The following is a 17,088-nucleotide window of genomic DNA, read 5'->3' as shown; positions in this document are numbered from 1 at the left end:
AAAAGTAATTATACACAGTTACTTTAATTCTAACCGTGAAAATGCTCATTTGTTAAGGTTGCGGTCATGTACTGTCTGACCGCAAAACTTATCGTAACCATGGACCATTAAATAACTCCAGAGGGCTGCTAATCGCGGTACAAGGCAGTGTAGTCGGATATTTAGTACCTATTAGTACACCAGAGGTCGTGACGAGTACCCAACAGCTATTTTTAACCGACTTCAAAAAAGGAGCAGGTTCTCAATTCGACTATGTTTTTTTGTATGTATGTTACCGATTTTGATGATTCTTATCTTGTTGGAAAGAGGTGTTACAGCACTCTTCGTAGTTGAATATACATACTTAGATAAATATCTATCTCTATATATATCTATAAATAATACCAAGTTGATCGGAAATATCGCTATATTTATAAAACAGCTGATCACAGATTCTTAATTTAAAAAGGCTGTATAGTAATTCACTCCTACTGTCTTTCGGCCTCATGAACAGAACAAAACCGACCGAGCATCGGCCGACTCCACCACCTCCGTCTCTCCACTCCACCCTACTTTTTAGTAGAGAGGTGGGATGTAACGGAAACGGAAAATACTTAAGTTTAGACGTTGCAATAATTTATTATGTGTCAATAATAATTTTAACGATCTAAATAAAACGAATCTACGTTTGGTTTGTTATTTGGTCAACCTTTCCTTTGGATTAAACAAATTTTGGAGTTAAATAGCGCCACCTATTTGTCACCAATATTCCGTATAATACAATGCCATCTAGTGGTCACATACTATCTATTATGTGCCAGGAATCAGTTATTACATTAACTTACTATGACATAAACATATATTCCATCAATTTAGTATAAAACAATTCTACAGAGGGTACCTCAGACGCTATCCCACATTGACTTACAAATAAATGGACGACGGGTCTAATACAAAAGCCACGAAAAAAATGTCCCAAGTCAACCTATTTAAACGTAGTGACATGTAAAGGAATATGAAAAAGCTAAAACGTTGAATTTAAATTGTAATGTCATCGCAGTACTGTCTAATTTTGCTTGCTTCGCTGTCAGTCGAACAAACGAAGACTAAAGCGTGAATGACGCTCTGTATACGATTTTAACGCCCTATAAGTTCGGACACTTTTTAGCGCGGACCCGACGTCCATATAATTGTAAGTCAATGTTATCCCATTTAAATTTGAAGAAAATATTTCAACTTTAAGGGCGGCAAACTAGGGGCGAATGACTTTTGAAGTCTGTTTTTTAGTACTCTGTACTGAGATTGTAACTACCGGCACGCTATGATGGTCGTTTTGACAGATTACAATAGTGAGGTCAAATCTCAATTCATTATCGAAAAAAATACAATCAAATGCAAGTAACATCTATAGATTTATAACAAGGATTGCAAAGGGTAGCTTATTAAAAAGTTTTAATAAAACGAAAATAAAGAATTTTACTTGAGCTTTGATGCGAGTTTTAATAAAACGAAAATAAAGAATTTTACTTGAGCTTTGATGCGAGTTCGCGGGCGGTAAAAGTTGTGCTGGCCAGCAATCCCATAAGTGACTATCGTGTTATTTATTTATATATATTTCATTTTTTTTAAATTTCGAGTTTCGAACAACAAATGCCGAGTTGTGTCGTAAAATTATATATTCCATAAATTTTACTACACGTCACTATTGACAACAATGTACACACGCCAGCACATCAAGGTACACATTGACGTATCTTGTTCCGTTGCACTGGAGGCGATTTTCGAAGAAAAACATGCAGTCTGATGTGCCGTTCTCCGTACATACAGTAATTAGCTACTTTAACGTAGTTATGAATGGATACGAAACTTGATGAGCGGGCAAACGTCAAAACGGCCATCATAGCGTGCCGGTACTATAATTTGTTTTACATTGACGAGCTGTAATTTAGACATTATAGGTGTGCATGCTCCATCGTCGACCTCGTCGTTACTTTCTATCAGGTCCACACTTACATTAGAATAAAAAAATAGATATTTGAAAGGTACTCTAATTTCTAGTGATAAACAAATCAACTAGATGGCGTTTATTTCACAGATTTTTACGGATACTGCCGGTTGTTCTATTATTTTAGTTAGGAATAGCGCCATCTACCCATGTTCTCTTTTTTATAATATAAAGTAACGGGACGAACGAGTCGTACGTCTGATGGTAAGCTACACGCCTGTCCATAACATTTGCAGTGCCACTCAGACCTTTAAATCGCAAAGAACTAAGGGCGTTACCCTGAGACGTAAGGTGACAAGTCCCATGCGTCTGTAATTTCACCAGCATACTTACCCTTCAAAACCGGAACACGGTCATGCTGACATTACTGCTTGGCGGCAGAAATAGGCAAGGCGTACTTCCCTGGACGAACTCTTTCACAAAAAGATGAAATTTAAAAAAATGGGAAAGAAGGGAGATAAAAGAAAATAAATAAAATAAACAAATGAATAAATTGTTAGTAAGTCGTTCACAAAGAACTCTGCTCGTATGTGGAACCTTGTCCCAGTCCAGGTCAGACAGTCACCTTCGGTTCGGGCTTTTAGAGGTGCCCTTTTGAAATCTTGGGATTATTCAGACTCCTTATGTTAGAGCTTACAAAATATTTATTTACATTTCACATATTTAGTTATAGTTTTAATTTATACGTTCATTTTACTATATATTTTATATGTATTAGTGTATAATCATTTATTTAATATTATGTATTCGTATGTACATTTGATATACTTAATAAATTTATTCTTTAATTATTGAGTACGTAGCATTCAATTGAATGATTTATTACATTTTATTGCCGACTCAGGAGCCAACTTTTCTTTCAATTATTCAAACGTTAGCTGGTAGAAATCCCTTTATGGGATAAGCTCGACTTTTTACAATAACGTTCTATATTTTTGTTAAAAATTTGTAATTTGTTTGTGTTGTACAATAAAGTGTTTACATACATACAATCAAAAATTAAAATAAATAAAAATACAAACATAGAATTACAAGAAAACTCCTTCGCGAGTCACGAGGCTTATTGCTACCAAGGCGAGGGTTTAGACCATAGTCATCCACGCTTTGTTTGGGGACGTCACATGTTTTCCGACGGCTGTGAACCTTCTTCGACGTATAGATTTCATCACGATCAGCATCACACGTCACTGAAATTTGCTTGTGTACGCTCACTTCCTTACTGTAAGATGTTATTGTTTGCTGGAGAATCAACCTGTTAATCACAGGAACGGGATGTTGGCAATGAAACGTATCCGAACCCAATCATTTCGTTTATTGAACTCTCTTTAAAATAAACACGTAATAGCTTTTTATGTTATGACCAACGTCATGAGTATTTAGCTTTGCAATGCTTAATATACTTAACAGTATCAATTTCACAATGATGTCGAGGTAGCTCGTACACCCCCCCGAATGGGTTGCTGCCTTATCGTGGCGGGGGGGCTCTAGTAGCCGTGGACGATTTCCTACGGTGAAGCTAAGAGGAACTCACGGGCCGGCCGATGGAGCTAGGCTGGCCCGAGGAGGAGAGCGTACCGCGTGGGCTCGTCTTGATCTAGGCCGAGCGTGTCCGCGCGGACGCAGGCGGTGAGGAGGGTCGCGGGGGAAGGGACGTGTCGGTGTGTCGTTGCCGCTCGTTCTGTGCTCCGCTGCCGAATTTGGGCGATTGGCCCGTGCGGTGGGCGCTCCAAAGGACTCTCTACGGAGAGTCCACGTAGATGCGCGTAGGGTGTTACGGCGGAGCCTACCAACATATCCGCCGTGGGGGCTGGGGGAGCATCCTCTGAACTTCACAGTTAAGGGGAAGTTGTCATGGCCCCATGGCCCCTGGGAAGCGGACTCGGGGGAGTTCGCTGCCCAGAATGGAGGGGCCCGAGATGGAAGGCTCGTCTGGTGTTCGGGGAGCCTTACATTTGGAGTCAGGTGACCGTTGTGTCTGTCAGGGTACAGATTCCCTCGGGTAAAAAGAAAAAAAAAGCGGAAAAGCTCATGGTAAATATGCGCATAAATTCCGAAAAACTGAGAGGTTCGAATCCATGCTTGAGAGGCGTTAAGTTAAACCTTTAGGCTACCACAGCATAGCATTAGAATAAGCTAATATGAAATGTGAAAATTTTATTTGATTTGTAGGGTTAGCATCTTGCGCGAGAGCGCGAGATCTCTACGCGAGAATTATATCGCAGTATAACGCGCTTTATGTTGCTCTCGCGCTAGTCACGCCCAATCGTGCTAGCCATTTTGATGAAATGAAGGCGCTATTCGAACAAAAGGCTGAATTATGATTGTTATATATATATATATTTTATAACACTAAGTGATAGGACGAACAAGTTGTACGCCTGGTGGTAAGCGACACGCCTATCCATAACAGTTGCAATGGCACTCAGGCCTTCCGTCACCATGAGAGATAAGTTAACTAGTCCCATGTGCCAGTAATGTCACCAGCACCTTTACTCTTCCAAACCGTAATGCTCACATCACTGCTTGGCGGCAGAAATAGATAAGGTGACAGTACTTTTCTGGACGAACTCTATCACAAGAAGCTCGACTACTGCAAATAATAAATAAAAAATTAGATGTATAGAAAAACGAAAAGCCGTATTATATTATTACAAAAACTTGGATTTTACGTACGGTACGGTACGAGATAGGTAAGAACTCCGTGGTGCATTGATAAGTGACTTTTTCGATATCTCCACACAAGTCTGGGTAAGTTGTTGCATCATATACACTACACCCCTAAAATGTATAATAAATTACAAAAGTTGAACCGTAAAGTGTTACATGGCAGAGTCGGTGAGGGAACAGAATTGTTTTTGATTCGAACGCACTTTGTCGGGCATTGTATATACAATAAATGTTCACGTCACACCTTTCCCACACAGTGGCTTAGCATGGTGGGTGCAGAGAGTGCCATGGCCAGGGCGGCACAGCAATGAGGGCGGCAACGAGGGTGGCGTAGCTAGTCAAAATTATTTTTTTTTACTTAAGTGTCGATACTACCTCCGTTCGAATTGAAGTTTTTCCCGTACTAATACGGTTCATTTTGCTTAGGTTTTTTATATATATAATATCGTATACTATACGTGTCCTATCTAGTTCAGTTGATATAAAAAAAATCATTGTTGTATGTCAAGTACCTATTGATTACAACGGTTTTCTTGTAAAATTTCGAGGTAAGTTTGTGTTTTTTTTTCTACCGTTTTTTTACATTTTAAAGTATGTTCTCAATATTTTTTTTTTCCAAAAAGACTGATTCAACGCTTTCTCTGTTATGCGGAATCGATCAAAGCCATTTGAGGTTGTATCGACTTTTTAATTTAGAAAATAAATGCCACTATTTGAGAAATCAAAAACACAATCGAGCCGAGCCTGCCCGAACGGACTACTATTGTAATCGTGAAAATGGAGAGGGAAGCAAATTAAGGTTGGCCCCAGGCGGCAGTAATCGACGATACGCCACTGTTCCCACAGAAAATAAAGCTTTTTATACTACATAGAGAAGTTGTTCTTCTTTGTTCATGTACAGTCATCGAGTATACAGTGTGTTGATTTGCATTCTCGCCATTGTTAGGAAGTTAATGGAAATAAAGCTAAATAAAAAAATATTTAAAAAAATATTCTGTTCAATATTCTGCCTAATTGTATCTAGTAAAGTTTTGCAAAATTGTCTCGAAGTTGTGTGCACCACGCAAGGGCAGTGACCCCGCCACCCGCTTCACCGAGCGATATGTAATCTTTCTCGATCGCTTGTTAACCTATCTTTTAAATTATGATTATATACTAGTATTGTTATGATTTACTATTTCTTTACAATAATTAGAAAAGTTGACTGAAAAAAGTTTTTTGTAACTTAGATTTGGTACTTACCAACTTTAGGTTACTTGAAAGTATTGCTAGAGTACCTAGCTTCACTGCTGTGCAGAGAGAGATTCGCACGTGAGTTTCGTTTCAACATTAGACTTCACAACTTTAAAAGCAGAAACTTCGACTAAACGTTTCACATCATGCCTTAAGAATAGACACGCACTTGTACTTGGTGGATTACCATGTAGGGTCTACTGGTAATAACCTGGTAGCGGTTCTTTTTTTTGCACTACTAACTCTTGTTTACATACCAAACCGAACCACGTGACATTTCGTGATAGACTAGAATAGAATTATGTGCGATATCAGCGAGACGTAGACGCAGTACGGGAAGCAATGTCGACTGATCTACCAATCGCGCGCTCTATACGACACTTCCCCACCGTCGCTACTCGCACCCCACCACCAAATAGATCTAAAATGCGTTTCTTTCTGCGCATTTAAGGTCATTGTTCAAAATGTTTGCAAGTGCCGTACTAATGACCTTTGGATCAAATTTGTTTACCGTAGTTAAATAAAAAATAGGAATTTACGAAATTTTTTTTCGATTTATTTTTTTAGTGATTGGGGTTTAGTTTTAGATATGGAATGACCTCTGTAAATATGGTGAGAATGCAAATCAACACATTGTATAACCAGAAATTGAGACGAAATGTCGTTTAATTGGTTTGAAAACTATTCTGCCATATCATTACGGTGACAACTGCACTCCGATTGGCCAGGTCGTACTAGAATAAATAAATACTCAAATCGACAAGTTTAACAATGTAAGCTTTGCTTTAATTGACGAAAATGGAAAAATTACATATTTAATATTTAATTACTGATGAAATATGACTCCGTTTGTTCTGTAATTAGATGTTTTGCTGTTTTTCCCACACCACCGAATGGAACAGTCCCCCATTGTTAGAGATATTATCTTTAATACAATACACACAGGTCAGTTGTTGGCGCTATATATTTCAGCTTTCTTATTTGTGACTTCAGCGCAAACGAGGGTTGATATTTAAATGTGATATAAGGCCTATTTGCCTGATGAGTTGCCAGGGATGATTGACACTTATTTCGTCTCTATTTCTGGTTATGTACTCGATGTGTACAGTTTAAAGATGTAGATAATTAACAAAAAGTAAACAAACTTCAGCGGTCACAAATTTTTTAGTAGTGAGTTTCATACGTCATATTACTGCTATACTCTTTAATTTGGTAGCATGTTATTAGCTGTCATCTTTTTAAAGGCTGGATTTTTATCGTAGGAAAGTTGTGACACGCGTTATTAAACATCTTTAATTAAAATGTTATATTTATATTATGTATTTAGTACTATTTTAAACAGGTAGTTTGAAATTTGTTTGTTACCAGAAAATATTATATATGTTTAGGAATATTTTCAAAAAAATCATTATAATTTTACAATAAGTAACCAGGTAGTGCCTCACAAAATGCTTCATTGCGGTTTGTTTATATTCATAGTTTTGACATTTGTCCGCTCATCTCGAAATTCGAAATTTTTCAAAATGCAATCTAATACGATCGTCACTTATGGATCGCTGGCCATCACAACTTCTACCTCCGGCGAACTCTTGTCAAATTTCAATGTACACACATCAAAAGTGTCTAGGGATCAAGTACGTTTAAGAGTATTGCTGCAATTAGGGTTAATTATATTAACTTTTTTGTATCGCTATTGATACTTTTTAGTGAGTTTTAACATTTAAATAAGGAATATTGTTTAAAATTCGATAATAAGAAGAAAATCGATTGTCAATGTGGTTTTGTATAAAAATGAGTTATAGCGTTTTGACAAAATCATTACAATATCTGCATCGGAACCGAAACAATTTGCATTATTATGGAGAGACGACATCATTTAACCCGAGAAGTGATGATGCGAGCCGTCGGAATGTTGGAAGCTGGTTCCAGGCAACGTGCTGTGGCTTTCACTCTTAACACTACACAGAGCGTCATAAGTCGCCTCTGGACGCGCTATCGCATGACGGGCAGCGTGGCCGAGTGACATGGAGGACGATCTCGCATCACGACTCGCAGACAGCACCGGTATATCCAAAATACTGCTCGACGGAATCGTACCATGACCGCCATGATGTTGGTTACGAAGCTCCACAGCTCCTCAGGCTTGCTAATAAGCGATCAAACAATCCGAAATCGTTTACGTGAAGTGGGTCTGCGATCCCGAAGGCCGCTCAGAGTTCCACCTATTGCAGCCTGCAATCGCAGGACCCGTTTACGATGGGCTCGCGAACACAGAAACTGGGAGGAAGAAGACTGGCGCTATGTGTGCTTTTCGGATGAATCCCGCTTCGGTATGAGACCGGATACAAGACGTACTCGAGTTTGGAGAACATCTGGACGTCATGAACGTTTGAGATATTGTCAGGAAGTTCATCCATATGGTGGGGGAACAATAATGATATGGGCCGGTATTTGGATTGGCGGAACAACCGTCTCTCATTTGTATCAGGGGTAACCTCAATGCTCAAGTTTACGCAGAGAGGATTGTTTCAGATGTTATCATCCCTTTGCGAGGCCAGTTGGGTGATTCATTTCAACTAATGCATGACAACGCACGTCCACACACGGCTAGAGTCGTAACACGCATTCTTGCCGAAGCTCGTATCAACGTTCTGCCGTGGCCTGCTCAATCGCCAGACCTCAATCCAATTGAGCACGCATGAGATATGCTTCAAAGAAGAGCTGTGCCGAGTATGCATACCGTACATACTCTACAACAATATTTTGACTTGTTACAAAACACATGGGCGGCCATTCCTCAAAGTGATTTTGATGAACTCATCTTAAGCATGCCAAATCGCTGTAATTGTGTGATTCGTGTTAATGGTGGAAATACAGATTATTAATTTTCTTATCTTTACAATAAAAATGAGCAAATCATCATTTTCGCCATTTTTTTTGTCATTTAATTGACGCCGTTAATTTGAGTTTTTTCCCACAATTTGCAAAAACATCAATTTTAGTTTATTTTAATTAAATATAGGGGTAAGCGGTTAAATAAAACATAAGCATTAAAGTAAGAAGTCGTCCTGGAAGACTGGATTTGGTAAATATTGCTTAAATAATTTTTATTTCAAAAATATTCACTTGATCCCTAGACACTTTTGATGTGTGTATAACAAAGTGGTTTCGAATTGACGATAACATTTTTATTTTCGTTTTATTAAAACTTTTTAATCAGCTACTCATTGCAATATTAGTTATTAATCTAAAAACTTATAGATGCGACTCGCATTCGACTATATTTTTTCGATAATGAATTGTGATTTCACCTCACTATTGTAATCTGTCAAAACGGCCATTATAGCGTGTCGGTACTGTAGTTAATTACATAAACCGTTGTAACATAGGTAGCATATTTTTGGTGTAAAGTAGAATAGTAAGTTACAGTCAAGGGCATATGAACCTTGACACTTAGGACTTTGCTCCGTACCTAATGTAAGTGAATTTAAACCTTAAGTGTCAAGTACCCTGTACAAACCAAATATGTATAGTAGGTGTATTCTATAAGTTATATATAAAAGTTACACCAGCCCGTTACAACCAAGTAAGTTATTAGTTGATATTTTTAGTGACACTCGCTTTCACCTGGAATAAATTACTGTTTAGCAATATTGCCATTGTAAGTAAAGTCGATGCCCGTGCCCGACCTGAAAGCCTGATTTTTTTTTATAGTATCAAGTGACGGGACGGACAAGTTGTGCGTCTTATGGTAAGCTACATACCTGTCCTTAACAGTTACAGTGGCACTCAGAACTTTAAGTTGCAAAGATCTCAGAGGCACTGCCACTGCGCCCGTTACCCTGAGATATAAGTTGGTAAGTCCAATGTGCCTGTAATTTCGCCAGTGGGGAACTATATATTTAGGTACGTTTTTACAATAAGATTCCGGAGCATATATTATATTAAAATTATCGTTTCCTAAGTTTGAAACTTACATTAAAAGTAGTAAAGTCCATAACAGTAGCATTGCCACTTATAACTTTAAGTCGCAAAGATCTGAGGGGCACTTTCACCCTGAGACATAAGTTGACAAGTCCCATGTGCCAGTAATTTCACCAGCACCCTTACCCTTCAAAACCGGAACACAGTAATGCTGACATTACTGCTTGGCGGGAGAAATAGATACGGTGGCAGTGCTTCCTTAGACGATCTGCTTCACAAGGAGTTCTACTGCTTCAAAATTTTGGTTCTGAGAGCTTTTTTCGAATTCAACAGAAAAGTGAGAAGGAATTTCAGCTTTTTGGTCGAAATTTATATTTATGTTATGCAATTAAAGATGAAATTAGTTTAAAAAGTTTCTTAAAATGTTTAATGATCAAATAAGGAGGTCAGACCAAAATGAATGTTAGGGTTAAGTTCGTAAGACACCTTTCTTCACTCTGATCTACTCAGAATTAAATAGATAGTTAGGGGTATCGACTGTACATTACAAACGTTACTACGGGACTCCTATGTAATGTTATTGTAATTATTAATGATGATAATTATCAAGTAAAAAAATGTGAACCAACTTCAGTGAAACAGATTCAAATTATTATTAAAAAAAAAATATTGCCATTGAATCCACTTCACTTGCCTAATGTTCTGACACAAAGTATTACCAATGACTACGATATTATCTAGCGAACGGGATTCTTACGATAATTGTTTGAGCTGTCAGACAGCGTTTCAAACGTATTATGTCGCACAAATTCTTATCTTCACTGTCGTCGTAATATGACGAGTCGTTGTGTACACAGGTCAATATGTATTCCAACGCGTTATAAGGATATCGATCCAAAATGAAAAGTTCTACAGCTGTGCCATTCAATACATCTTTTTCAGTGAGGAGATGGAGCTTTTTTGCTATGCATTTATCAGGCTCGCACTGAAAAAAAATTAAGAATTTTGATTGTCGTCTTATTTTATGTACAGTTAACAGCACATGAAGCTTGGCACTTTGGACTTTGGACCGTTCTTGTTGCAAGCGGTATAGAGTTAAATTTAAACCTTTAGTGTCAAACTTGACGTGTTCTTGACCCTGTACCATGACGCAGGTGAAAGGGTGTTAGTTGTTACCGCTGCGCCATGCCATGGTGATGTAAGTACACATGATATTAAGTTGGTAGATGATTGACTGATGTATTATATTTTGTAAAACTCATTTATACTATATGATACGTGTTCTCACAGTTATCTTTTGCTTGCACTAAGACGTGCCTGTATGCCAGAAGAGGGTTCGAAATTCTGGCACGTCTGGTGGCTGCTACAGTACTCCCCCTCAAAAAGGAGAAATTAAAAAATAATAATTTACATTTAGATTTTTTACAAGAAATATTTGGGTTAAAAATCTTTATTGATACAATCAACACCGTCGATGTGGATCTAGAATTTGAAATTAGTGTTTCGGATTTCTCAACTAACACCAAAGATGTAGCATAGCCAGGGGTGCAGAGCTGCGTCTCTTTTTATAAAAGTTATCACAGATGTTCCCGTTTATTAATAATTTATTTAGACATTCTGATCATTTTCTGCGACCACTTTTGGCGAAGCTCGTGCGCTTTCATGTGACTCAGGTAGCCAATCTCATTGTAAAGCAGAGTAGCGTATATAAAGCGTAGTACAGAAGTAGTGGTAGCTGATCGGGCTTTGACGTCTAACTTGATTCGTCGACGGGTTTCAAATTGTGATGTTTTATTTTTTAAGAGTCGATTCAACCTCCGCTCGAATAAATTTTTTTCCTGTACTAATATGGTTCATTTTTCACTGGTTATATTTCAGAATTTATTTTCTTACAAACGAAAGTAAAGTCATTTGAAAAATGTATGTCGTACAGTATACGTATTCTATTTAGTTCAGTTATTATTAAAAAAAAAACATTGGTATATGTACAGTACCTATTGAATACAGTGGTTTTTCTGAAAAATTTCGAGGTAAGTTTGTGGTTTTTTTTTCTATCGTGAAAAGTTTTTCCCAAAGTGATTGATTCAATACTTTCAGTGTTATGAGGAATCAATCAAATCATTTTTTTTTTTTTTTTTTTTTTTTAACGCACACATAACGCACACGCACACACTCAACATAGCCCCGCACTAGGGAAACCCTGTGTCGCGGGTGCCATGGACACACACATAGACAACCACAAATTACACCCAAACTCACGAGAGAAATAAATGTAGGTCATACAAATATTTCTCCCGGCCCGGGAATCGAACCTGGGGCCTCTGCGTGGCAGTCCGGCGTGGTAACCGTTCGGCCACAGAGGCAGTTATTAGACACACAGGTATTAGAGGTTGTATAGACTCTTAAAATATATCTCGATTTGATGTGATCGGCTGTATGCTTCTCCTTTTTCTCATTGCATCCATTTATTTACTTATTAATTCAAATATGGAACATTCCCATTTACTGATACGCTTTACTAAAGATAAATAAGTGCATTTACAGCCCACGTAATGCGCGAGCGCCCAACAGTAAAAATTAATGTAAACACAAAACTAGTTAATAGTTCAGAGACTCTACAGCTATTAGGGGTTTTGTTAAACCAGATAATATTTTTTTTTATTATACCCAGTGACGGGACGAGCAAGTCGTGCGCCTGATGGTAAGCTATACGCCTGTCCATAATAGTTGTAGTGCCACTCAGAGCTTTGAATCGCAAAGACATAAGGTGACAAGTCCCATGTACCTGTTTTATCATCGGCACCCTTATTCTTCAAAACTGGAACACAGTTATGTTGACATTACTGCTTGGCGGCAGAAATAGGTAAGGTGGTAGTACTTTCCTGGATGAACTCTTTGACCGTACTGCTACTAAATATTGTACTACACACCCATTGACTTACAATTATATGGACGTCGGGCCCGCGCTAAAAAGTGTCCGAACTTATAGGGCGTTAAAATCGTATACAGAGCGTCATTCACGCTGTAGTCTTCGTTTGTTAGACTGACAGCGAAGCAAGCAAAATTAGACAGTACTGCGATGACATTACAATTTAAATTCTACGTTTTAGCTTTTTCATATTCCTTTACATGTCACGTTTAAATAGATTGACTTGGGACATTTTTTTCGTGGTTTTTGTATTAGACCCGTCGTCCATTTATTTGTAAGTCAATGTATACACCCTACGAAATATATAAAACTTACTTTACTTTGATTTTCGTTTACTAAACATTCATCAAATTGCTTCATCACCTCAGGCGCTGGCAGTTTAAGGTCGCTTTCTTTGCAACACTTTAAGATTACCTACAAAAAAATATTAATTATTTAACTTTGAACATTACCAATTGGCAAAGGGACTATTTTTAATAACAAACTTAAACTGCACGTATGATATTTTGGATAGTAATCACGTATCGATCACAAAATTAAAAAAAAATCACTGTTAATCAAAACAAAAAGTAAATAAGAACATAAATTATGAAGTCGCATTTAATAACTTTTCAAAATTAAAAATGTTTTACTGCTCGATTAATTTGTTGGTAAAATTATTACAACCCTCAAGTTTAAATTACAATGTCAAGAGCACGTCAATTAAGCGCGCCTTCAAATTAGAAGCGCTCCAGTGGCACCGCTACTGCGCTTCTAAAAACGTCCAAATTGAAGGCGCTCTAAAATTCCAACATGTCAAGATTGATGTGCTCTCGGCTGTACCAAATTCTGTGATACACAATGACTCAATATTCCATTGCAGTTTGAATATTATTTAAATATAAACATAGTCGACGGTGGAAATTTGAAATGTCGCAAGAGATATTTTGTCATAAGGGAAAATGATCTTACGACAATATGTCTCTTAGAATATAAGAGATATAAGGGTAAATTTTGACGATGTATCGAATTTTGAAATGTCGTGAAAGAACAATTTGCAGTAAGTGACAGTTTCCATTACAACAAAATGTTCCTTACGATATTTAAAATTTCCACAGTCCATATAAATATATTTGTGTTTTATCCTGATTTGGAAGCCGATATTAATCATTTCCACAATTAAAAATATGACACTTCTTCGAAATATTTATTCAAATGTCAAATATTATAAAAGCTTCGACGCATCGAGTATATAACCAGAAGTAGAGACGAAATGTCATTTAATTTGTTTGAAAACTATTCTGCCATATCATTACTGTGACAACTGCGCTCCGATTGGCTAACCCGAGTTCGAAACAACAGACCGGTGTCGTCAATGAGTATCGTCAACTGTTTCACTTCGAAACGACCAGTTGACTTGAGCTTTGCTATAATGGACGAAAATTGCAAAATTACATATTTAATATTTAATTATCAAAGAAAATTTGATTCCGTTTGTTTCGTAATTAGATATTTTGCTGTTTTTCCTACACCACCGAATAGAACAGCACGGCATTGTTCGAGATATTATCTTTATTACAATATATTATAGAATATTTTTTGAAATATACGGAGATGTAGACACAGGTCAGTAGTTACCCTGTCTATATTTTAGTGCAACGGGAGTTGATATTTATAAGAGCTGTGTCGCTAATGTGTTACCAGGAATATATGGCCCTTATTTCGTCTCTATTTCTGGTTATATACTCGATGCTTCGACGATTTGGTCATATAGAAAGGATGGCTGTTAATAGAATAACGACCCGTAGAGTAAACGTGGAATGAAAGATGGAAAAAAAGACCTTCGACCGTCGACCTTCGCTTACGTATCTTAATCAGATTGCGGATGTCCTTAAAATAGATCAAGTATGAGAATCTAGAATATACGGGCATGTACAGGTAAAGCTAAAGTAATGTCTTATTGTGAATTTGGCTTCCATTTTGTTTGAAATGAAAAAAAATGAGCTCAGACTTTATTTGAAGATGTAAAATTGATAATGTTAAGTTAGAAAAGGATATAGGGAGCAGCAATAATAGATTACTCGGTCCACATGAATTTACTGTATAAAGTAAAGGTGAAGAACGGTAGAAAGGCTGTAACAATAAAAATAGTACAAAAAACAGGTACAATATTAAAAAAAACACTTCCTACTTAAATACTGTGAAACATGTGTAAGACAGTAAGAACTTACATAGAACGGGCCGTATTTTTTACAAACATTAGTTAGGTAACTTAATTTTAAAGATATTAAGTAGATAGGTCACATGATTTGAATCGAAAACTGGTAAACGGATCCAAATTAGTGGTGAAGACGAGCAGGAGTGCTCGCGTCAGACATTAAGTAAAAAAGTGATTTAGAACCAGAGAAAAGGTAACAAAAAGGTGGGATGACGATGGGGGAGAGGACGCATCGTCACAAATTGAACAAATTATACCAGTCAAATAAATGAATACCTCCCGAGTTGATGCGCATTTGTGTCCGTTTTAAGGCATTTTGAATTGTTGCTCGCAAAACATTTGGCTCCAAATTGGCGATTACTTCGTTAATGTTAGCTTTCAAGACTTGCAATGTTTGTGTTTTGTTGTGGTAAACGCGAGAGTTCAAAAAACCCCCAAAGAAGAAGTCTGACGCCGTTAGATATGGCGATAAGGACGACCGGTTCCAATTCTAAAACGGTAGATCATTCGGCCCGGAAATTAGTGTCCAAAAAATCTCCATCGCAGCCCGAGCTGAGTGAATGGTTGCTCTGTCCAGCTTTCCAGCTGTGCTGTGCCAACTATGCTCGAGACCCAATTCAGAAATTGCGGAAAAAAATTCTCTTAACGTCTGCCTGTAACGCTCACCAGTTACGGTTACGATGGTACCATCCTCAAACAACAGACTGTCAACTAATTCTTTAAGTGTCTACATACATGTTAAAGCACAAAGATATTTCACGCCATTTGCATGTAAAGGCACATTCACATTATGACATTACTTTTGCGCCACCTGTTATTAAAAGACTTGGGACATGTTTATGCACTTAAAAATTATCCAATCTTTGCATTTTTTGATAATTATGTTTAATATTGTTATTATATACGTACAGGGTCGATTAATTTAGCACAAGATCCAAATTTTCCATTTCTTACATTATGAGAGTAGTTTTTCTTGACAATTTCTATATTGAAGTTGAAATTCATATATTTTACCAACGCCAATGTGATGAAGCCTGCAATAATTGGCAGCAGGATTGAGCTCATTTCCTAAGAACGTCAAAGCCTTTCGGGGCGCTGAATACACTATAAAAGAAGAGCAAAATAGTTTATTAGAGTATATAGGGTATAAGCATATGATTATTTCGTAAATATCAGAGATATCAAAAACGCTTAAGCTGATATCAAAAGTAAATTACCTAAGGAGTAAAACAACATCAATAACTGTAATTATTAAGTTAATTGAATGTCACGATGTTTGACTATCATGATATTCAATTATTTTTGTGAAGTGACTCTACTAGTTTATTATAATTATTAATACTGAGATAGAACGCTAAGAAAAAATTCCTTCGATCCGTCTGGATTCGAAACAACGTCTTCCAGCAAATCTTGCCAGACGCTGTGCCAACTAAACCGCGGAACGAACTGGCGGAGCTTTTCTAGTGCTTGCTGCAGATCTTTGTTATTAGTTTTAAGGACTTTTTTGCCGTAGCGCCATCTGTCTCATTACTTGAAACGAAAAATTAAAAAGAGTGAAAGAGTTCGTCTAGGGAAGTACTGCCACCTTGCCTATTTCTGCCGCCAAGCAGCAATGTTAGCATTACTACGTTCTGGCTTAGGAGGGTAAGGGTGCTGGAGAAATTAAAGGCATATGGGACTTGTCAACTTATGTCTCAGGGTGACGGGCGCAGTGGCAATGCCCCTCAGATCTTTGCGATTTAAAGCTCTGAATGGCACTGCAACTGTTATGGACAGGCGTGTAGCTTACTATCAGGCGTACAACTTGTTTGTTCCGCCACTTAATAATATAAAAAAAGATTAAATATAATAAAAATTAAAATGTACATAGTAATTGCAAAGTGATTGAATACGTTACTTTGATACTATGTATAGGGAATTTCCTAGTTCAAACCAGACGAGACAGGCGTGTCGCGTAACACCAGTTACTTTTTCGTCCTGTTACTTGGTATCTATATATATTATTATTATTGATTTTTCTTTTCTTAGTTGCTGGTTAACTACATACAATACCACGCTATGCCTATGTCAGAGATCAAAAATGTAACGAGAACACTCTCCGCCCCTCCCTCGCTTTAGGTACCGCACCACGCCCCGCACATTGACGGTCACATT

At 37.4% G+C, this 17,088-nt stretch overlaps 1 protein-coding gene across 1 annotated transcript in view; it reads right to left on the bottom strand.

The window, feature by feature from the left end:
- Positions 1-4,091: 4,091 nt before the first annotated feature.
- LOC113226327 overlaps positions 4,092-17,088 on the bottom strand; it is a 14,766-nt gene continuing 1,769 nt past the window's right edge. The window contains exons 2-6 of the mRNA XM_026458913.1: positions 15,949-16,038; positions 13,053-13,151; positions 10,566-10,793; positions 4,658-4,762; positions 4,092-4,184 (exon numbers count right to left, since the gene is read on the bottom strand). Coding sequence (XP_026314698.1) covers positions 4,092-4,184; positions 4,658-4,762; positions 10,566-10,793; positions 13,053-13,151; positions 15,949-15,999 — 576 coding nt within the window. The 5' untranslated portion in view covers positions 16,000-16,038. The remainder of the gene's footprint in view (positions 4,185-4,657; positions 4,763-10,565; positions 10,794-13,052; positions 13,152-15,948; positions 16,039-17,088) is intronic.

This window comes from Hyposmocoma kahamanoa, unplaced genomic scaffold (assembly GCF_003589595.1).
Source record: "Hyposmocoma kahamanoa isolate Upper Pololo Valley unplaced genomic scaffold, ASM358959v1 190, whole genome shotgun sequence".
Lineage (NCBI taxonomy): Eukaryota > Metazoa > Arthropoda > Insecta > Lepidoptera > Cosmopterigidae > Hyposmocoma > Hyposmocoma kahamanoa.
The sequence above is the reverse complement of the archived record's forward strand: the minus strand, read 5'-3'. Positions and strand labels throughout refer to the sequence as shown.